This window comes from Hibiscus syriacus, unplaced genomic scaffold (genome assembly GCF_006381635.1).
Source record: "Hibiscus syriacus cultivar Baekdansim isolate YM2019G1 unplaced genomic scaffold, ASM638163v2 tig00112123_pilon, whole genome shotgun sequence".
In the NCBI taxonomy this organism is placed as follows: Eukaryota; Viridiplantae; Streptophyta; class Magnoliopsida; order Malvales; family Malvaceae; genus Hibiscus; species Hibiscus syriacus.
The window spans coordinates 10463-32785 of NW_024063257.1; the positions used below are offsets into that span (position 1 = coordinate 10463).

General features: G+C 40.7%; 1 protein-coding gene and 1 long non-coding RNA gene across 2 annotated transcripts; both read left to right on the forward strand.

Moving 5' to 3' along the window:
- The first annotated feature begins 2623 nt into the window (after positions 1 to 2623).
- On the forward strand, positions 2624 to 3349 carry LOC120174773. The gene is made up of 3 exons (XR_005521201.1): positions 2624 to 2672; positions 2866 to 3215; positions 3314 to 3349. It is a non-coding gene; the product is annotated as an uncharacterized LOC120174773 (long non-coding RNA).
- A 1461-nt stretch (positions 3350 to 4810) lies between these two features.
- On the forward strand, positions 4811 to 6207 carry LOC120174768 (U-box domain-containing protein 8-like). The gene has a single exon (XM_039181522.1). It carries the CDS (start codon positions 4932 to 4934, stop codon positions 6030 to 6032), a length of 1101 nt encoding a protein of 366 aa, XP_039037453.1. The 5' UTR covers positions 4811 to 4931; the 3' UTR covers positions 6033 to 6207.
- Positions 6208 to 22323: the final 16116 nt, after the last annotated feature.

A 22323-nucleotide genomic window follows, 5' to 3' on the forward strand; every position in this document is an offset into this window, starting at 1 on the left:
CACCTCAGGTTACATTCTCGACTTTCTGTTTAATTAGTTTGATAATTGGCCTTACTTTCAAAATTAAAACGTTTTCATATCAAAAAGTCAAAGTTGGTCTAGATGTTGTTTTAATTTATAGTTGGGAGGAATGATCAATTTATGACATTCAAATTCTTGTGAACACACTTAGCGGCGGTCCACTAAGGAAAATAGAGATCGAATTAGATTCTCGACGAGACAACATAATCCGAGTCGGGTTTTTCCAACACTTAGTTTGATTGTTCTAACGGTAATAGTTGTGGTTAGTTCATTCAAGAATCAACTTTCGAAAAGTTACTTGAGAAGATTGATTACCAAAGAGAAAGACAAGTTACAACGGGTTGGTCCTTTTAGACTAACCAGCATGAATCTCGGAGTAAAAATCCATTTCGACGATCAAACAAAATTGAAACAAAGCTAGCTCGAAGCGATTTTCTCATTATTATTTTTAATATATTTACCTTGATTTTAGTCTTTATTTTCTAATTTTCTTTATCTCTATTTCATAAAACCCCCTTCTTATTTTTTTTCTTGCAATTGCTTGGATTTAAATCAACATAAAATTACATCAGGAAATTTTAAGTCCTCGTAGATCGACCATTTTCTCCACTTTACTACTTATTTCTATTTATTTTATTTGAGAAGAGGATTTTATTTGATGAGTAAAACGACACTTGTCTATCCTAGAGTAGTGTGCAGTATACGAGTATATCCTAGAGTAGTGTGCAGTATACGAGTATACTCATTTTCTTCATTGCACTTGATAGCATGAGCATTTATTACCATGATGTCTATCCTAGAGTAGTGTGCAGTATACGAGTATACTCATTTTCTTCATTGCACTTGATAGCATGAGCATTTATTGAACACTTTTAGTATGTTTTACTTGTTAGTGTAACACTAAGCTAGTAAACTCAGCGTTCAAAATCTATTTATGTGCGCTTGTCCTTAGAAGGAGCATTTGAGGAGCTATCATGTAGTTGACGTTCCAGACAGTTCGAGCAATAGCAAAGTACGTCTTGAGTGTTTTGTATAGAGGGCATATATTATTCATATACCTTATGTACTTGAGTCCTAGCTTTATTTTGATACTTGTTGTATTATTTTGTCATATGTATATTTTGGGAGCTTCTCTTTAATAAATTTAAATGAATTATGTTTTATTTAATGATCTTTCAATGATGGTTTTACAAATGGTTTCTAAGAAAAGTTTTGGGGTTAGCCACTACGGTGGTTCCGAGTGACATTCTAGTCGGTCGACCTTGTATTATATCGGGTTAGGGTGTTACACGTCTTTCATAACTCTGCCTCTTCAACAAAACCTATAATACTCTTTCTCTTTACATGCATTTGAGTGTAGAGCTCCTTCTCCCCGTTTTCAAGTTTTAACGTTTTCACTTTTTTTGGTCTCCACTCCGATTTCCAATCTTGTGATTTTTTATTCTGCGGTTTGTTGATTGTTCTCGAAAACATAACTGATAATATGTTGTCATAAACCTTCAAGCCATTCAATCTCTCTATCATTCTTGATTCATCTCTACTACTTCCCGTTCTCACGAAGCCGAATTTAGTACCCCCTCTACTAATACCATGACCTCGCCTTGTTTGCCGAAAATCTGCCGTAGTCCTTTCCGATGCAAACTCTCTGGTAAGTTGTCCATGAATAACGATATCACTGGCGCGTCCATGTTATTGAATACAAACGAGCTCAAGTTTGAGATTTACTGAAGAAATGAATAACTGAGTTTAATTGATCTTGACCTAGAGATCTAATAGTTTGATTATATCTTGAGTCGAGCTCGAGCTTGGAATTTGATGATCAATCGAGATCAAGCCAAGTATCGAGTCTTGAACTTTGAATCAAGCTCGAGGTAATGTTTCAGCTCTGCTCGATTACATCCTAAAATCCTCCCAATCGCTTTATTCCATTCATAACATAATGAATTGAGTCTTAAATGTTGTTTAGAGGATCTAACATCTTATTCTGGTAGATTAACTAGTATGATCAAGGAGAGTTTCAACGTCTTATTCTGCTAGATTAAATGAACCCAAGCCCTTTATAATTCCATTAATCAAGGTTAAGTTCTAAGAATAGTTCCCTTGCTTCTTAAGTTTAATTACTAATTAATTTTACTAAATAAGGATCTAATTACAAGCAACTCAGCTTATTAGGTTCCGTTATTAATTAACTAATTAAAGGCCTAACTGAAAGAAGCTAAACTTATTAGGCTCAGTTATTAATTAATTTAACTAATTAAGGATGTAACTTAAAGAAGCTAAACTTATTAGGCTTGATTATTAATTAATATAACTAATTAAGGACCTAATTGCAAATAACTAAACTCATTAGATTCAATTATTAATGAATATAATTAAATAAGAACATAATTTAAAGATACTTAACTTATTAGGATTAAACATAATTTAAAGATACTTAACCGCGATTTGAAACCCTGCATCGAGCTTGCTGTTGTCTGCTATGAACATGGATGCTTGTAGATCAAGTTGCTTGGGGAATTGTTCCTGTACCGCATATGCGTTTGTTTCTGGAATTGGATGCATGATATGGCAAGAAGACTTGGTTGATCTTCATCGTTTTGAACAAGCCGGAACTTTACAGTTCTTCTACCGCGTCCATAATTCTGAATTAGGTACGCTGCATCCATGATTTCGAATAGTTGCTCTTTAGGCTTCTAGTGAACTGCATCATTTTAGTTGGCTAAATAGCTGAAATAGCTCATTTGAACATGAATTCTGCTGCATTTCACTGCATAATTCAACATAAGACATCTTGTATGAACTTCTCTGATAGATTAACACCGTTCCTTTTCATTTCTACCGTAGATGGCGGTAGGAAGATATCTGACACTGCGATAACTATAATCACTGTGTTGGGGGCATGCCTCTTGGTGGTATCTATATGTCTGCTACGGAGATACAAGAAGAAAGTTAAACGTTTACCAGTAGTTTCATCGATTCCGTGTTGCAAGGAGGATGATGTAGCAGTTTTTAATGAGTCCAAGACCAAAGATTTTTCGGCAGATCTATCGGGACCAACCAACATACTTCTCAATGGGAGTCAAGTAAACGGACCGGAATTAACAATTGTTACCTTTGGTAGTGTGGCAGCTGCAACAAAGAACTTCAGTGAAGCAAACAAGCTTGGGAAGGGTGGTTTTGGAACAGTATACAAGGTGAATTTCTTTATCTAATTACAGAGTTCTAATGTGTATAGCTATAATTATCTATCCGATCGACGGAAACAATGCTTACTGTTTAAGTTTATCGACAGGGAGAGTTGCCCGGAGGCCAAGAAATAGCGGTGAAGCGGCTTTCGGGAACATCGGGCCAAGGGCTAGAGGAAACTTTCTTTTTGGTATGTTCTGCATTATGCTCGGAATTTCATTAGTTTTTGTACCGAAACTTGTAATTTACTGATAAACTTTCATGGCAGATGAACCCAAGTGAGCACTACTCGATTGGAGAACCCGGTTCAGCATTATCGAAGGCATTGCAAGAGGACTACTTTACCTCCATCGAGACTTAGAATCATTCATAGACTTGAAAGCCAGCAACATTTTGTTGGATGCAGAGATGAATCCGAAAGATTTCGGATTTTGGCATGGCCAGGATCTTTGGGGGCAACCAAAACGAAGCAAATACGGTTCGAGTAGTCGGAACATAGTAAGCAAAAACTCTACATGTTTATACATGTTATGCTACAAACGATGCCAATAGCTTGAAAGAACTAATCCTTTGGCTTTCTGATCTTAAAATTGCAGTGGATATATGTCTCCCGAATACGCATGGAATGACTATTTTCGGTCAAGTCCGATGTGTACAGCTTCGGGGTATTGTTGTTCGAAATCATTTGTCGCGGGCGAAATACCAGCTTCCATTCATCGGATCACACGAGTCTTATCGCATATGAGTACAAATGCATGCACCAGTACATCCAATCAACCGGATTTCGTTACCGAATTCCCAATACTAAAATCTATTTTTTTCATTGAACTTGATTTTTCTAGGCATGGAGTCTTTGGAACGAAGATAAAGCAATGGAGCTCGTTGATCCTTCGGTTCGGGATTCATGCTAGAAGAATGAAGCGTTGAGATGCATACACATAGGGATGTTGCGCGAGCAGGACTCGGCGTTGCACAGGCCGATGATGGCAGCCGTGGTGTTGATGCTGGAGAGCGAAGCCCTGATGCTGCCGATGTAGAAACAGTCCTCTTATACCTCCATGAGAAGCTTGGCAGATGCAGATTATAGTATGGATATACATGAAACTGCATCTGCATCTGCATCATCCAAAGATATCACAGTGACAATGATAGATGGAAGATAGATTTTATATTTGTTTTGTTCATTTGCGTTGTTTTGATACGTTGATAAAATATACATATTCTTTATAGTATTCAAAGGGTATACAGACATTGACTTTGTAATTATGATTTTTTTGTTTCAATTAGAATTTGGTCCTCATACTTTATGAAAACAGAAAAGTTAGTCCAATTGCTGGTAGACATATGACATTGGTCCCTCTGTTATTCTAAAATTCTGGATTTAATCTCAACACATAATATTTTTTTTAACCACGGAGACTTCTTGATGAGTTCAAATAGGATGGATATTTTACATTTATATATAAAAGTAGGACTTCGGTATAGTTGACTTTAAATGGCAACCACTTGTAACGCAGTAACGTAGGGTTCGTGGAGGGAGCCGTTACTCGGTACCCGTTGCTCGCAAATTACCTCCTTCTCCAGTATCTTTCTCTCTCTGCTCAATTGAGAAACAAAGTTCTTCCCTTTCTCTCTCCCCACAGCTTCCAAAAACCTCATAAATCCTCGTTTTTTTCGAAACTCTAAGAAGGAAAGCCGAGTCTTTTAACCGAGTTGGAAGCGAGATGGCAACTCAGCTCCCTGACGATTTCAAGTGTCCAATATCTCTTGAGATAATGTCCGACCCGGTTATCCTTCCATCCGGTCACACCTTCGACCGGGTATCAATCCAACGGTGGCTAGACGCTGGTCATTGGACTTGTCCGATTACCAAACTGCCCTTGCCTGAACACCCTTGTCTCATCCCGAACCATGCACTTCGCTCCTTAATTTCCAACTATACCCTCGTCGCTCCGTCAAAGTCACAGCCATGGCCTCAGCCCCAAACCGTCATCTCTGTTCTGATCTCTCCATCGTCCCCTATCGAAACCAAGCTTAACTCTATCGCGCAGTTCGCTAGACTCACCAAACATGACTCGTCACTTCGCCGTATGCTAACCGAGTGGGGAGCAGCCCCTACGGTTCTCAGGTGTGTCGGCTCGGATGATTCGAATTTACAGGAAAAGGCGCTCTCTTTACTCCTTAATCTCAGCCTAGAAGATGATAACAAAGTGGGTTTAGTCGCGGAAGGCGCGATTAACCGGGTCGTCAAGGTCTTGCGTCTTGGGTCACCCGATCGCAGAGCCATAGCTGCAACAATTATAACGAGTTTAGCCGTCGTGGAAGTCAATAAAGCAACGATAGGAGCATACCCGGATGCGATTCAGGCATTGGTTTGGCTTCTGATTTCAGGGAAAGGAAGGGAAAAGAAAGAGGCAGCAACGGCTCTTTATGCAATTTGTTCATTTTCTGATAACAGAAGGAGAGCTATCGATTGCGGGGCGGTGCCGATACTGATCGGATTATTGGATTCTGGCTTGGAAAGGGCAATTGAAGTGTTGGGAGTATTGGTGAAATGTAAAGAAGGGAGAGAAGAGATGATGAAGGTCAATGGGTGTGTCAAGGTTTTGGTTCAAGTTTTAAGGAATGGGAGTTCAAGGGGAATTCAATATGGGTTGTTTACATTGAATTGTTTGTGTCATTGTGGCGAAAGGCTGTGTTTCGAAGCGATGAACGAAGGGGTTTTGGAGATTTGTATGGGGTTAATAAAGGAAGAGAACGAGAAGATAAGGCGATACACTTCGAGTTTGGTTCAGACATTGAGAGACAATCATGCTATTGGATGAATTTAAAAAACTTTCAGTGCTGGAAATGGGGGTGAGTTGTTGTTGTAGTTCAGTTCACAGTTTGATTGTACAATAGGAAACACATATTAGATTTTTGTATCCACGTATATCTGAAATAAAGGGGAAAAACATGGTTGAAGGAGAGTGCTTGTTGGTTCTCCCTCAGAAATTTTTGTGACTTCAGTCATAATTGTGTATTTATATAGAAATTTTCTTATTGATTCGTGCATGTGTGCCATGTCTTTGATATCATGCCGATTCCTAAACTCGTTAAAAGGAATTGAAAACTACACTTCAAGCATTGCACTTTAGCAATTGGTATACTTTGATAAGTTACCATAGTGTTTATTTGCTAATTTGCATGTTGCAACCATTTGAATGAGATTATAGATACATTTTTTCACATGTTTGCTAATGTCTGATGTTGATTAACTAATATGCATATGCCTAAGTCATCCATTACAATTTCGAAATTCGGTGGGTTAATTAATTGTCTCCGAGGATAACTTGGATAGTGAAGATTGTAATGTAGCCAAATTTGTACCTTTACACTTATTCTTGTTAAGCATAAGAAGAAAAGCATGTCTTGCCTTGATTTAGACTTTAGTTACTGTAGGAACAAACTAGGAATGCCGAGTGAGCAAAACCTAGTACATCTCACATTGGTGTGGTGTTATTCTCTCTGCCTATCTATAAAAAGCTGGTTTGTTCGAGCAGCTCATGATATCGACTTCAAGGGTACACAGTATCTTTGTTCGTATATTCCACTTGTTCGAACTTGGTCGGATTCGTGTCATGATCTAAGAGAAGAGTCGTAAATCTTACATGGGCTGCTCGAACGAATCGGCTTCTCATATAGACAGGCAGAGAGACTAACATTATAGGCAGAGAGACTAACATGATAGGCAGAGAGACTAACATGACGCCAATTGGATGTGGCTATACGGAAACTCGGTCAGGTTCGTGTCTAGTGAAAGAAGCAAAGTTTGTGCTTTTACTTTTTGCAATTCATATTTTACTATATATTTTTCTTGGTTGAATCGTTATATTATTATAGAAAAGACAAGTGGCCTTTGTCGGTCCAATCCAACAAGCGGTAGATTTTGTTCTTTAATGTTTAATATTTATTCTTTTTCTGTTGTTTGATGGCGACATAGCCCCAAAGAAACAAAACAAATCATGCAACAAATTGAGTTTTGCTTTGTCTAAAGGCAGCACTAGAGAAGGCGCAAATCCTGGCTTCTCGTTTTTCCTTTTTTGGCTTAATTGACAATTGAGTGTTATAATTATATGAGTCACGTCATATGCTTTTTTTGGAAGGTACAAATTTGATCAACTTGTTTCACAATTAATTTATGGATAAATTACAAATTTACTCATTAAATTTTACTCTTTTTCCTATTTCACTAATCATACTTTTAATTTTTTTCACTTTGCTCATTGAATTTTATATATTATATTTTTTTAGTCATTTTTTCATTAAATAGTTAACGGCGTTATGACATGACAATTCATAACAAAACGTCGTCGTTTTGGTTCTCTAAAAAGTTCTCCATCACCGCCTGTGAATCAATTTGCTACAACACTTCCGAAGCCCACTCCTCCATCCATTAGACTTGCAACATATCGACCTCAACCAATGCCTCCACCTCCACCATCCTCACGTTTCATGAGCAGCAATGGAGGTTCTTGATCTAATTATTCAGGTTTTGAGACCCCGCTCCCGTCACCCTCACCCTCACCCGGTATTGCGTTATGTTTCTTGAAGTAATCAATGATTTTGTTGTGGATTTTCCAGAAAATGGACAATACCGAAGTACAAATGTTTATGGAGGGTATTGAACCCTAAGTCAAACGTTCTTCTCCTCGGAGCTGGAAGCTTTCTTTGTTAGATTCTTGGCATAAAATGTTCACACTCAAAATAGGTGAATTCCACTACCTCTTGAGAATAAACAAACCTTTTGCTTATATAAGCCTTACAATAACATAAAAGAGAAAAACAAACCTCAATGATTCTGCTATCCTAAAATCATGCTAAGTAGTTTTAGTATTGTCGCAACCGTCTTTCGGTTGGGCCCCGGGATTGGGCTTCGACTTGAAAAATGAGGATTGGAGTCGCCATCGATCATTTATTTAAAAATAAATGGGTTGATCGGATACCCTATTTCTTACCTGATCTACGTCTTTCCAAAGATGTGTCGGGTTCGGGAGTCGGTTACGGTTAAGGAAGGATTATCACCCTTGAACCGTCCTTTCGGTACTACGTACTTTCCAGTTGTCTTTGATTAAGAAAATTGCATTTTAAATTAAAAGGTAAAATAGCGATCCAAAACTTACCTTTTGACAGATTTAAATCATGCCTTTTAAAGAAAATCAGAAAATGTTAGATGAAAAGTAAGGAATAAATGAATAAAATAAATAAACCCAAGCAAGAAGGAAGATAGAATTAGTAAAAAAAAAAAGCTAAGATAAATAAATAAATAAGATAATAAATAAAATAAAAGCAAACACATAATCAATAAATTAATAAAACAAGTTAGAAAACTAAGCGAAAGTAAAAATACGAATACAAATACAGAAAAAGAAAAAATGGATAGAATAAAAAATAGTAATAAAATATGAGAACTAAAAATGATAATATATATACTATTAAGTAATAATAATAATAAATAGGAAAAAAAACGCCACTCCACCGAAAATAGAAAAAGGGATACGAACTTAAAAAAAGGATACAGATTAAAAAAGGATAAAGGTTTGGTCATCTAAAAGAGGGGGTAGGGCCTAAAGGAGTGATAATTCAAAATGTTAGGTTATATATATAATATAATATGTACATAATAATAATGAGATATGGTTTTTTAATACAAATCAAATGAGAATGATGAAACGTGTATACATATAATACTAGAGAAACAATAAAACATATATATATATATATAGTTAAAATAAAATAAAACTAGAAAAGCTAATGATTTAAAAAGTTTATATATATATATTAATGTATATAAAAAGAATAGAAATAAAATATAAATAAAAGAAAATAATAGTAATATAAATAAATAAAATATTAAAAAAAATATACATATAAATAAAATAAAACGAATAGATGAAACAATAACAATTAAAACTTAAATACATGGGACCGAATTGAATGAAAAACAGAAGTGTGTATCGATTTTAGGAGAAAATGGGGGCGACAATAGAAGAACTAAAGAACGGAGGACCAAAACTGTGGTTTACCCTATTTAAACGAAAACACGTGGGTCGTATGGTGCTGGGTCGGTTCAGTTGGCTCCACGGTTTGGTTAAATGGGAATTATAAAAGTTAATTAAAAAAATTTTAATTTTAGAAGGCTTCATTTCTTCTTCTCTCTCGCGAAGAGCTTCCCCGTCCCTTTGAAAACACTCTCAAGTGTTCATCAACCAGATGAACAACGGCCGTGGATCCCAGAGTTCGGCCGCCTTGTCTTGTCGACGCTGCTGTCCACTGGAAGTGGAAAAAAAAAGTTTCCATTTTTCTAAAAGATCTCCCCCCATGTTCTGAAAATCCAGGTTGGTTCTTTTTTTTTTTAAATCGCCTCGGGGAGCCGTGGATCTAAAGGAGAAGATCTTGGCTTACCCCTTATTTTCATCGACCAGGAACCCTTTTCTGGGTTTTATTCGAATCAAAATCAGTGGAATAACTATGCATGCAAGACGAAAAAAAGAAAGGTATGATTTTTGTACCCTTTTATTTCTTCACACAATGATTACAAAATGCTTGTGTTTACCCCGAATAGCTTCTGATCTCTCTCGATGTTCCCGTGTGAAAGCTGTGTAATTGTCTATCTGTCTCTCGTATGATTTTGTGGGTAATCTCCCTCTGTAAAAAAACTTTCCTTTACAAATAGATTACATGTCTTATTTATAGCCTAGAATCTAAGTGTTTGACCCCTATTAGAACTCTAACTCCAATGTTTGTTGGCTTGTTATCTTCATGAAATCCTTGCGCCGGAGGAATCGGAGTTGTGGAAGATGTGAGACGGGTGGCCGTGAAACTCGGAAAGGAGGATTGCTGCGCTGGTGGAGAGAGACGGCTGAAACCCTAATTTACCACAGGGTTTCTTGGCTTGGGCTGCTGTTGGGTTACGTGGGACTTGGATTTGGTCCACTGTTGGGCCCTGAAAAGAAAAAATGTAAATATAATATAATTTATAATATAAATATATATATTATATAATATAAGGACGAAATTTAGTGTATTCAGCTGCCCCTCTTTGCTCATTGTCGTGTAACGAAAATAGAGCAAAGATTAAAAGACATAAATTTCGTCCATATCGAATATCCTCTGTCGTAGAGTTGAAATTCGATGTTGAGACTGGTTTTTAAAACACGAGATGACTCCCTCGTCGTGAGGTTGAGTTAAAACTGGAAGATTCTGAGCCTGAATCATTCGTCGTGAAATTGAAATCGAACTCGTGAAGTTGAAATCGAACTCAGAGTTCTGGAGGTAGCTCATGGATCGTCTTCTAGCCAAAGATACTTCGTTGTGAAGCTGAAATTGGGAAATTGTTTATTGACAACCAGCGGTCCCTTCGTCATGAAGTTGAACTTGCGTTGTCTGGAGTCCAATATCCTTCGTTGTGAGGTTGAAATTGGCTCTGAATTTGAGAAATGTTTGTTGACAACCAGCGGTCCCTTCGTCGTGAAGTTGAACTTGCGTTGTCTGGAGTCCAATATCCTTCGTTGTGAAGTTGAAATTGGCTCTGAATTTGAGAAATGTTTGTTGACAACCAGCGGTCCCTTCGTCGTGAAGTTGAACTTGCGTTGTATGGAGTCCAATATCCTTCGTTGTGAAGTTGAAATTGGCTCTGAAATTGAGAAATGTTTGTTGACAACCAGCGGTCCCTTCGTCGTGAAGTTGAACTTGCGTTGTCTGGAGTCCAATATCCTTTGTTGTGAAGTTGAAATTGGCTCTGAATTTGAGAAATGTTTGTTGACAACCAGCGGTCCCTTCGTCGTGAAGTTGAACTTGCGTTGTCCGGAGTCCAATATCCTTCGTTGTGAAGTTGAAATTGGCTCTGAATTTGAGAAATGTTTGTTGACAACCAGCGGTCCCTTCGTCGTGAAGTTGAACTTGCGTTGTCCGGAGTCCAATATCCTTCGTTGTGAAGTTGAAATTGGCTCTGAAATTGAGAAATGTTTGTTGACAACCAGCGGTCCATTCGTCGTGAAGTTGAACTTGCGTTGTCTGGAGTCCAATATCCTTCGTTGTGAAGTTGAAATTGGCTTTGAATTTGAGAAATGTTTGTTGACAACCAGCGGTCCCTTCGTCGTGAAGTTGAACTTGCGTTGTCCGGAGTCCAATATCCTTCGTTGTGAAGTTGAAATTGGCTCTGAATTTGAGAAATGTTTGTTGACAACCAGCGGTCCCTTCGTCGTGAAGTTGAACTTGCGTTGTCTGGAGTCCAATATCCTTCGTTGTGAAGTTGAAATTGGCTCTGAATTTGAGAAATGTTTGTTGACAACCAGCGGTCCCTTCGTCGTGAAGTTGAACTTGCGTTGTCCGGAGTCCAATATCCTTCGTTGTGAAGTTGAAATTGGCTCTGAATTTGAGAAATGTTTGTTGACAGCCAGCGGTCCCTTCGTCGTGAAGTTGAACTTGCGTTGTCCGGAGTCCAATATCCTTCGTTGTGAAGTTGAAATTGGCTCTGAATTTGAGAAATGTTTGTTGACAGCCAGCGGTCCCTTCGTCGTGAAGTTGAACTTGCGTTGTCCGGAGTCCAATATCCTTCGTTGTGAAGTTGAAATTGGCTCTGAAATTGAGAAATATTTGTTGACAACCAGCGGTCCCTTCGTCGTGAAGTTGAACTTGCGTTGTCTGGAGTCCAATATCCTTCGTTGTGAAGTTGAAATTGGCTCTGAATTTGAGAAATGTTTGTTGACAACCAGCGGTCCCTTCGTCGTGAAGTTGAACTTGCGTTGTCCGGAGTCCAATATCCTTCGTTGTGAAGTTGAAATTGGCTCTGAATTTGAGAAATGTTTGTTGACAGCCAGCGGTCCCTTCGTCGTGAAGTTGAACTTGCGTTGTCCGGAGTCCAATATCCTTCGTTGTGAAGTTGAAATTGAGAAATATTTGTTGACAACCAGCGGTCCCTTCGTCGTGAAGTTGAACTTGCGTTGCCTGGAGTCCAATATCCTTCGTTGTGAAGTTGAAATTGGCTCTGGGTAAAACCTGCAAAGATATGCATATATGTGATGTTATGGATGTCATGCTCTTAGGTATGCCTAAAATGCATATGCAACATATGTTATTCTGAGCTCTGGAGAGTAATCTCGATCTCCGGTGGCCTGACGTTGTTGACTCTTGAGCTTGAAGTTCCGATCTCTGATCTTGAATTCTTCAAATGTTTGATGATTTTTTTTTTTGAAGATGCTCCTCAACCACCTCAAGCATGTGCATGAGCCTTGATCGGCTTCTGGGTACCTGTACTTTTCAATGAATCTTTGTACAGTAATATGCGATTATCTTTCATAAAAATAAATAAACCATTAGGTTTAAATCTAATTCAAGATGCTCAAAAGGAATTAGAGGAAAGATGGTCTTTATTCATAAGGGAGGAGAAGAACAAATAATACATGGCAAACATTCTAGAAAACGAATACACAATGATGTGTAAATGAATGTCTTAGATCTCGATAACGTGGGCACTTCTGAGTTGAAAAGCCGTTTGGTGACTTTGAATGTAGCCTTTGCCAAAGGATCTTTGAAAATGCGACAACGTTTGGGAGGGTGCAACATTTCTCCGATTTGTTGAGTTCGTAGAAGATTCATGTGATGGGATGTTTCCACCGTTGATATCCAAATCGCCCTTTCCGGGTTTTCAACTTGGACCCATCCTTAGTTGCAAGACGCCCTTTGCGGGTTTTCATCTTGAACCCACCTTATTTTCTCTTCTTTTTTCCTCTTTTTTCTTTTTTCAATTTAGGGTGCCCTTTCGGGTTTTCACCCTAAACGTTTTTTTTTTCAACTTAGGACGCCCTCTCGGGTTTTCATCCTAAGCGAAGTATTTCTTGACTGCGTCCGAGTTAATGGGATGTGGCAGCTCAGGTCCGTCCATTTCAGCCAGGATAAGGGCTCCTCCGAGAAAGCCTTCTTCACGACATAAGGTCCTTCCCAATTTGGCGTCCATTTTCCTCGGAAATCTTTCTGGACTGGCCAAATTCTTTTTAGCACTAGATCCCCTTCACGGAATATTCTCGGGCGCACCTTTTTGTCGTGTGCTCGGATCATTCGTTTCTGATAGATTTGACCATGATGAATGGCTTTCAGTCTTTTTTCATCTATCAGATTAAGCTGATCATATCTGGATTGTGCCCACTCTGCATCATCTAGTTTGACTTCTGACAAGACCCTGAGAGACGGAATCTCGACTTCAATGGGTAGCACTGCTTCCATTCTATAGGCTAGTGAAAATGGAGTTGCCCCAGTCGATGTACGTACCGAGGTTCGATAAGCGAACAAAGCAAAAGGCAACTTCTCATGCCAGTCTTTGTAGGTTTCAGTTGTTTTCTCCACTATCTTCTTAATATTTTTGTTTGCTGCTTCTACTGCTCCGTTCATCTTTGGTCTGTAAGTAGTGGAATTGTGATGTTTTATGTTGAATTGTTCGCAAGCAGCACTCATCATCTTGTTGTTCAAGTTTGTTGCGTTATCGGTGATAATCCTTTCAGGTAGACCATACCGACATATAATTTCTTTCTTCAGAAACTTGCAAATAGTGGATTGAGTGACACTGGCGTATGACGCAGCCTCTACCCATTTCGTGAAATAATCAATTGCTACGAGAATGAAACGGTGACCATTCGAAGCCTTCGGATGGATTTGCCCGATAACGTCCATGCCCCACACAGAAAAAGGCCATGGTGACGTCATTACATGAAGTGGATGGGGTGGAACATTTATCTTGTCTCCACAAATCTGACATTTATGACATCTCCTAGCATAGTTGATGCAATCACTTTCCAGTGTGGACCAAAAATATCCGCATCTCATTATTTGTCTTGACATCATATGCCCATTTGCATGTGCTCCACAAACCCCATCATGTACTTCTTCCACTATCATTTTTGCCTCTTCAACATCGACGCACCTTAACAGAACTTGGTTATGGCTTTTCTTGTATAAAACCTCTCTGTCAAGGACATATCCAGCTGCCAACCTTCTAAGGGTTCTCTTCTCGATTTCAGTGGTTTTTTCTGGATAACTCCGATGCTTGATATACTGCAGAATGTCGTAGTACCAAGGCTTAGTGTCTTTCACTTCTTCAATTTGGTAACAATGAGCTGGGTACTCATACGACTGCATGTTAATTGGCATCATTTCAGGCTCCCCGCCAGCCTTGAATGTGGCTGCCAAGGTAGCTAGAGCGTCAGCCATTTGATTTTCTTCTCTAGGCACGTAGTGGAAGGTGACTTCGTCGAACTCTTCGAGTAGATTCAACACTAGTTTTCGGTACTCTAACAGCTTTATATCCTTGGTTTCCCACTCTCCTCGGAGCTGATAGATTACTAAGGCTGAGTCTCCATACACCCGTAAAGTCTTTATATTTTGCCCCAGTGCAGCCCGAATTCCCAAGACACATGCTTCATATTCTGCCATGTTATTGGTACAATCAAAGTTCAGTCTGCTGGTAAACGGGTAGTGACTCCCTTCTGGGGAGACTAGAATTGCCCCGATGCCATGTCCTAGTGCGTTTGATGCCCCATCGAAGTGCATTCTCCAGGAACCGTCCGTTGAAATGCTTGCTTCCTCTAAAGATATGGCCATTAAGTCCTCGTCTGGGAAATCAAAGTCCAGCGGCTCATAGCTCTCATCAGTTCTGCTTGCCAAAAAATCGGATATGGCGCTGCCTTTTACCGCTTTTTGGCTCACGTATTCGATGTCAAATTCAGACAAAAGCATCTGCCATCGGGCTAACCTTCCGGATAGAGCAGGTACACCCATCATGTATTTTAGTGGATCTAACTTGGAAATCAGCCAAGTGGTGTGATACAACATGTATTGTCGAAGTCTTTTTGTAGCCCATATCAGGGCACAACAAACCTTCTCAATAGGAGGATATCGGACCTCGCAATCGGTGAACTTCTTGCTTAAGTAGTAGATGGCTCTTTCCTTCTTCCCAGACTCATCGTGTTGACCCAGAACACACCCCATGGAGTTCTCGAATATGGAGAGATACAAAAACAGAGGTTTTCCTGGGATAGGGGACATCAGGACAGGAGTGTGAGACAAGTACTCTTTTACCTTCTCAAATGCAGTCTGACAGTTTTTATCCCATGCTCCAGGGCTATTCTTTCGGAGGAGACGAAAGATGGGGTCACATTTGTCGGTTAACTGAGAGATGAACCGAGCTATGTAGTTTAGTCTGCCCAGAAAACCTCGGACTTCTTTTTGGGTTCGTGGTGGAGGTAGATTCTGGATAGCCTTAACCTTATCAGGATCGACCTGTATGCCTCTCCTGCTGACTATAAAGCCTAGTAGTTTTCCAGATGTTACCCCGAAGGTACACTTGCTAGGGTTTAGTCTCAGTTGGAACTTTCTCAATCTCTGGAAGAGCTTCCTCAGATTCTTGACATGTTCACTCTCGGTCTGTGCCTTGACAATCATGTCGTCGACATAAACCTCGATTTCTTTGTGCATCATGTCGTGGAACAGGGTCACCATAGCTCTCTGATATGTTGCCCCAGCATTCTTTAATCCGAAAGGCATCACTTTGTAACAGAAAGTTCCCCACATTGTGACGAAAGTGGTCTTCTCCATGTCTTCGGGATGCATCTTGATCTGATTGTACCCCGAAAATCCATCCATGAATGAAAAGTAGGCGTTCCCGGCCGTATTGTCCACCAGAGTGTCTATATGTGGTAGAGGAAAGTTGTCCTTGGGACTGGCCTTATTAAGGTCCCGGTAATCGACACACATGCGTACTTTCCCGTCCTTCTTCGGCACAGGCACTATGTTGGCCACCCACTCAGGGTATTTGGCCACTTGGAGAAAACCGGCATCAAATTGCTTCCTGACTTCTTCCTTGATCTTAAGGAGCATTTCTGGTCGCATTCTTCTCAGTTTTTGCTGCACAGGTTTCAATTCTGGTTTGATTGGCAGTTTGTGAACTACCATATCTGTGTCTAGTCCCGGCATGTCTTGATATGACCAAGCAAACACATCTTCGTACTCCTGAAGTAAGGCTATCAGGTTTTTTCTTGCTTCAGTCGAAAGAGTTGTACCGATTTTAACCTCCTTTCGATCTTCCTCAGTGCCCAAATTTAATATTTCGATCGCCTCCTCATGTGGCAGTATTTGCTTTTCTTCTTTTTCTATCATTCTCAACAATTCGGTAGGCAAGTTGTATTCTTCTTCATTATCGCATTCTTCAAATTCCCCAAGACAAATGGTTGATTCAAAATCCACCTCCGGATCAGGATCATTAGTGCCCCCATTATCGTTATCTGGGAACCTGAAAGGAGGAAAATATGCATGTGTGAGAGGATAATATCCCACACGGAACGGTCAAGAACTAACTTTGAGAGTAACTGGAAATGAAGTACTGGAATGAAGGAGATAGAGAATGAATTCAAAAATAAAAGAAAAGTTTGTTTGCCATGGAAAAGAAAAATGCATCTTTTATTAAACTTAAACAAAATATTTATTCACCCTTACAAAAGATCACCTATTGCCCCGGGTATAGGCAAATAGGGATAGTTCGAATATTACTCTGAAAGATTCTTGTAAACCACAGGTAGTTCTTCCACCGACCAACTGCTAGGCGCGAACCCATGTGGCAGAAGGAATATCCCGGATCTATCTCCGTTGTCAACATCTTCTGTGGTCACGGCATTAACGTTCAGATCTTTCAGAGCCGTTTCTAACTTGGATGTGGTGGTCTCAAACACATAACCACCTGACTTGAATGTTCTGAAAAGCGGCGGGAATGTCATGGGCTTCCTTTGAAATTCGTTCCCAATCAATCTGGCCAATCTTCTCTCCCGGTTCTTTTGGATCTCCTTTCTCTTTTCATGATAATTGGGCTGAAAACCGAGCCCAAATTGGTCTAATTTTGAGATAGGAATGACAGGATTGATCATCCCTTGCAAATATTTCCCAAAACCTCTCCCGGTTCTGGCGCCTCGGCCTAGGGTTTGCTTGATCTCCATCCTTGTGCATTTGGAGAGTCGAGGTCTTGGGATTCTCTTTCCTTCTGCCACAAATGTGGCATTCACAAACTCCAAGGAGCGGAACAAACATTCTACCGCTTCCTCGTCTACTTCGATGTATGGAGCCTCCGTGGTCACGCTTGCCACGATATCTTCCTCGGCGTTGATAATTACCAAGGCTCCGTCAATGACAAATTTAACTTTCTGGTGCAACGTGGAGGGTACTGCACCTGCTTGATGAATCCACGACCTTCCCAAAAGACAGCTATAGGACGGCATGATATCCATCACAAGGAACTCAACATCATAGGTGGCTGGTCCGATGGTCAATGGTACCTCAATCTTTCCGATTACCTCTCTTTTGGTCCCATCAAATGCTCGGACCACATTCTGACAAGCTCTCATATGAGAGGTATCTATTGGTAGCCTCTTCAATGTAATCAAAGGCATCACGTTCAAGGCTGAACCATTATCGATTAAGACACTTGGTAAAGCGTGCCCCTTACAGTAGGTAGTAATGTGTAACGCCTTCGTTCGGCCTCTTCCTCCTGATGGAATCTCATCATCTGAAAACGAGATGAGATTATCAGCTTGAATATTGTTCACCAGTCGATCCATCTTGCTGACTGGTATGTCTTGTGGTACGAACGTTTGATTAAGGACATTCAATAACGCTTCTCGGTGTGCTTCCGAGCTTAAAAATAGTGCTAGCATTGAAGTACGTGTAGGTAAGTTGTGGAGCTGTTCTACAATGTTGTACTCGCTGTGCTTCAAGATCTTGAGGAACTCTTTAGCTTCTTCCTCCTTTATAGGTTCATTGACGACTAGCACATCTTCTTTGAATGGCTCCAGTGGTCTTTGCCCCACTTTACTATTACCTCCTCCGGAAGTGCTCACCTGACACTCGTACTTCCATGGCACTTGCCGATTGTCCTTATATTGAAAAGGTCGCGGTGCGGAGATTACCACCTTGGCTGGTGCTGTCACTGTCATGCTTGCCTTAGGGGTAATTATCAAAGGACTACCCCTACCAAATTTTCTATCTGATGATTCTCCGGTGGCACAAACATCTGATTCCCAAGAATCTTGAATTTCTTCGTAAAATTCCAACTCCTTTCGATCCATCATGAGCTGGACTAACAATCTGAACTCTGGGCAATCTTGCACTTTATGCCCTTCTTTGTTGTGGTAACAACAATGGTTACCATCTTCATTTTCTATCGTATCTGAATATGGTGCAAGAAATCCTGCCTTTACCATTTGGCTCCATACCCAAGCCAAAGGAGATTTAATTTCTGAAACCCTTGATTTAATTCTCCTTCCCCCTTCAGTAGTAATGGCATTAATTCCTGTCTCCTGATGATTGGGCAAGGGATTCTGGGCGACATTTGGTGCTCCGGAGTTGAAAGTGATCCAATTCTTGTTTCTCATCCGTTGCACAAGTCTCTTGAATGCGAGACAACTTTCAATCGAATGCCCCTGCACACCGCCATGATATTCGCAGTGAGCGCTCTCGTCATACCATTTCGGGTAAGGGTGATTTATTGGATTCATAGGATAAGGCGACACTGCATGAGTGTCGAAGAGCTGTTGGTATAGTTCTTTATACGTCATGGGGATGGGATCAAACTGCTCCATTTCCCTTTCTCTTCTTGGTTCCCTTTGGTTCTGTCTAGAAGTACCGGATGGTACAGTTGCTGTGGAATTTGAGCTTGAGATCGTAACCCCCTTGTTGACGTTGTAGGTGTTCACATTGTTGATCTCTCGCTCCTTGTTTTTCATGGGAGGCTTTTTACTGGAGTCTCCTCCCTCAATCTTTCCTTGTTTAATGGCCAACTCGATCATTTCGCCGGCCATGACTAAATCTGAATAACTCCCCGACGTGATTGCTACCAAATGCCCGAAGTAAGGTGCCCTCAGGGTCTGTACAAACAGCTTTCTAGTTTCCTTTTCATCCAAAGGTGGATGAACTTGCACAGATAAATCCCTCCATCTCTGTGCGTACTGTCGGAAACTCTCATTGTGTTTCTTCTCTAGGCTTTGTAACATGACCCGGTCTGGTCTCATATCGTTGATATGCTTATACTGCTCCAAGAAAGACTTGGCTAAGTCTTTCCACGTCTTGATATGAGTTCGGCTAAGCTGGTTGTACCACCGAATAGCTGAACCGGACAAGCTCTCTTGAAAACAATGGATCAGGAGTTGGTCATTCCCGCCATATCCTGTCATCTTTCGACAGAACATAGTAATATGGGCTGAAGGGCAACTGTTCCCGTCGAACTTCTCAAACTCAGGAACTTTAAACTTTGGTGGAAGCACCAAGTCTGGAACTAGGCTTAGCTCCATTGCGTCCACTCCATAATAATCATGGTCTCCCTGGACCATCTTTATTTGATCTTCTAATATTTTTATCTTTTCTTCCATCTTTTTAGCTTTATCTTCCTCGTCAAAGTCTGGGACATGATAATCATCCGGATGATCATCAGGTATGATTGTAGAAGTTTGTATTTTCACAGCAGGTGCAACTTTCGCTTTGGTAACGAATGAGTCCCCGGGTAGTGCTGCTTTCCCTTTAGTAGCAGATGCGTCCCCGGGTAATATTCCAGGTGAGAGAACCACTTGCGGGGTTGGTGGTATGGCCACCCCCTCGAAAGAGATGCCCTCTGATGCACTAGCTTGCTGTAGACCCGACAACTTGGCTACGATTTGGTCGACCAAGGACTCCTGATTTTTCTTGATAGACTCAAGAGTACTTTCACTGTTCTGAGCCATCTTATCTTCTAGTTCCTTTTGAAGTCTTACCATGTGCTCTTCGATTTTCTCCATTCTGGCTTCCATTTGTCTCTTTTTTGCTCGAGTATTGTGCGGGTGATGTGTATCTGATGCTTGTGGTGGTAAGCTCGGTGTTTGAGACATGTTCTGTTAGTTAATACGAATGTAAAAACATGGAAAAACATAAAATAAACAGACATGAAATATAAAATATAAGAAATGCAATGCATGATGTATGCAATTGGAGGCATTGATCCAGAAAAGTGTTCATTATTATAAATAACCCTTGTTCAGACAAAAATGTCTTATCTTTTAAGAGACATTAAAAACAGATTAAAGGTACATTCGGACTAAGTCCTCTAGACCCCGAACAGCTTCCAGTAGGTTGACAAGTCTTCTGCCTTCCTCTGTCACTGGTAGGATGCCTTGTCGAACCACACCAGCTTCCCTTGCTAGGCCGTGAAGATGACGGGCTGCTTTTTGCACTTGATCCAGGAAATCTCGGATGGTTGCGTCTCGGGTCCTCACCCTTCGCTGTGCTTGTTCCCAACGGAAATGCCATTGTAATCCTCCGTCAAAAGGCACTATCTGAAGCTTGTTTGCTTGCCTCTTGAACCCATCTACAATAGCTTCTAACTCAGCTATTGTCTTGTCATCTTTCTCATGTCTTTTTTCTAAGTCAGCTATCCGAACTCTCAAGCGCTGGTTCTGATATTGACTATCTGCCAAGCGTCTTTGGGCAGTCTTCATTTGTTCTTTCCAAGCTTTCTCATCAGGCCCCTCAAACTTCCTTTTCAGGCTATGAGCTTCGTCTTTCCAGTATTCAGAGGTTACCTTCAACTTGGAGTTATCCTTGACCTTATCTTGATACCCCTTTCTCAAGTCTTCGAGCTCAAAACGGACTCTTTTTTGTTCTTTTTCCAATTTTTCTGCCCGATCTTTCTGAGAGTCAACATCAAGCTTCCACTGATAACGTTCAGCTTCAAGTTCCTTTATCCTTTGCTTCAGCTCATTATTCACTGCTTCAAACTCGGTCTTGGCTATCTCGAGTTCAGAAGGGACATGCCTGAGATGTTCTTCCATGGTCCGGGTGTCATCACAGTCTGGCACAGGGATGTTGTCATTCTTTCTTAATCTTCGCCACTCCACATAATCCGGAGTGAGCATGCTTCTGGCAGCAACATCCATCCGGAATACTTTCCTCCACGAATCAGCCGCTTCTTTGATCATCTTTTTATAGCTGTCACCGTGATACTCAAACTCTGACCTAGCCAACCCGCACGTTGCTGGGACAAACTGACGTGCTCCATATTGTCTAAGTGCTAATAGCGGAGCATACCCGACTGCTCCCCAAAGTCCAAGTAAAGTCACAATGTCGGAGTCACCACATCGAAAAAGAACATCACTGAGGAAAAACCAAGGGGCTCTCCAGACAATATCTTGGTCTTGAAGATGCGTGAAGACCTTCATCCATTTTTCTTTCGAAGCGCCTTCATGCCATTTTAAGGTAATAAATTCACCTAGAGGTGAATAGGTGGTGCTGAAACGGCGGTAGGCAACCCCGTCAGTCTTCCAGAAGTGGCTGTGAATCCAGACCTGAAGGAGCTGAATGCACCCGGTGAATCTTCCTCCGCCAGTTCTTCGGTAATGGTTGAGCGATCGAAAGGTCTCGGCCAAGATGGTTGGTGCTGGGTTAACTCGTTTAGAAAGTTGCTCAAATAATTCCACCACGGCAGCGTCAATGCACCCCAAAGCCTTCGGAAATATGATTAAACCATACAGACCCAGTGCAAAAAGGTCTATAGTCTTCCACTCATCAGGGTGATTTTTCATTAGTTGCTTTATATGGATCCACGATTCCTTCCCCGCTACCTTTGGCCGGAGTCGATCAGTCACCCACTTTTCATCACCCCTGCAATCTTGGCCAGTCCGTTCTTGAAGGGCTGACTCTTGATATGTTTAATATATGCCCTCTCTAGTTTGATGCTTTCGCAGTGCAGTAGAGTAGTATACTCTTCGATAGTAGGCACCATGTCTTCCTGGTTAAAGGTGAAACAACTATATCCAGGGTTCCAGAATTGAATTAATGCTCGGAGTAAGGGTTCATCAGTCTTGACATGGAGCAGGAGGGCGATATCACCATACCGTTGGCTGAACTTCTGCTTTCTGTCATTCTTCCAACTGTCCCAAATGTTTCGCAGCTCTTGGACATTATTCTGTTTCAGGATGATAGCGGCATAACTAACCAGTTCTGACACATAGTTCCCGTGAAGACTGTCTCCCTTCTCTTTCTGAGCCTTCTCGGACCATAGTCGTGCCTCAGCGT

Excerpts from the sequence above, each read along its gene's own strand:
- LOC120174768 (XM_039181522.1), top strand. The coding sequence starts at position 4,932 with ATGGCAACTCAGCTCCCTGACGATTTCAAGTGTCCAATATCTCTTGAG.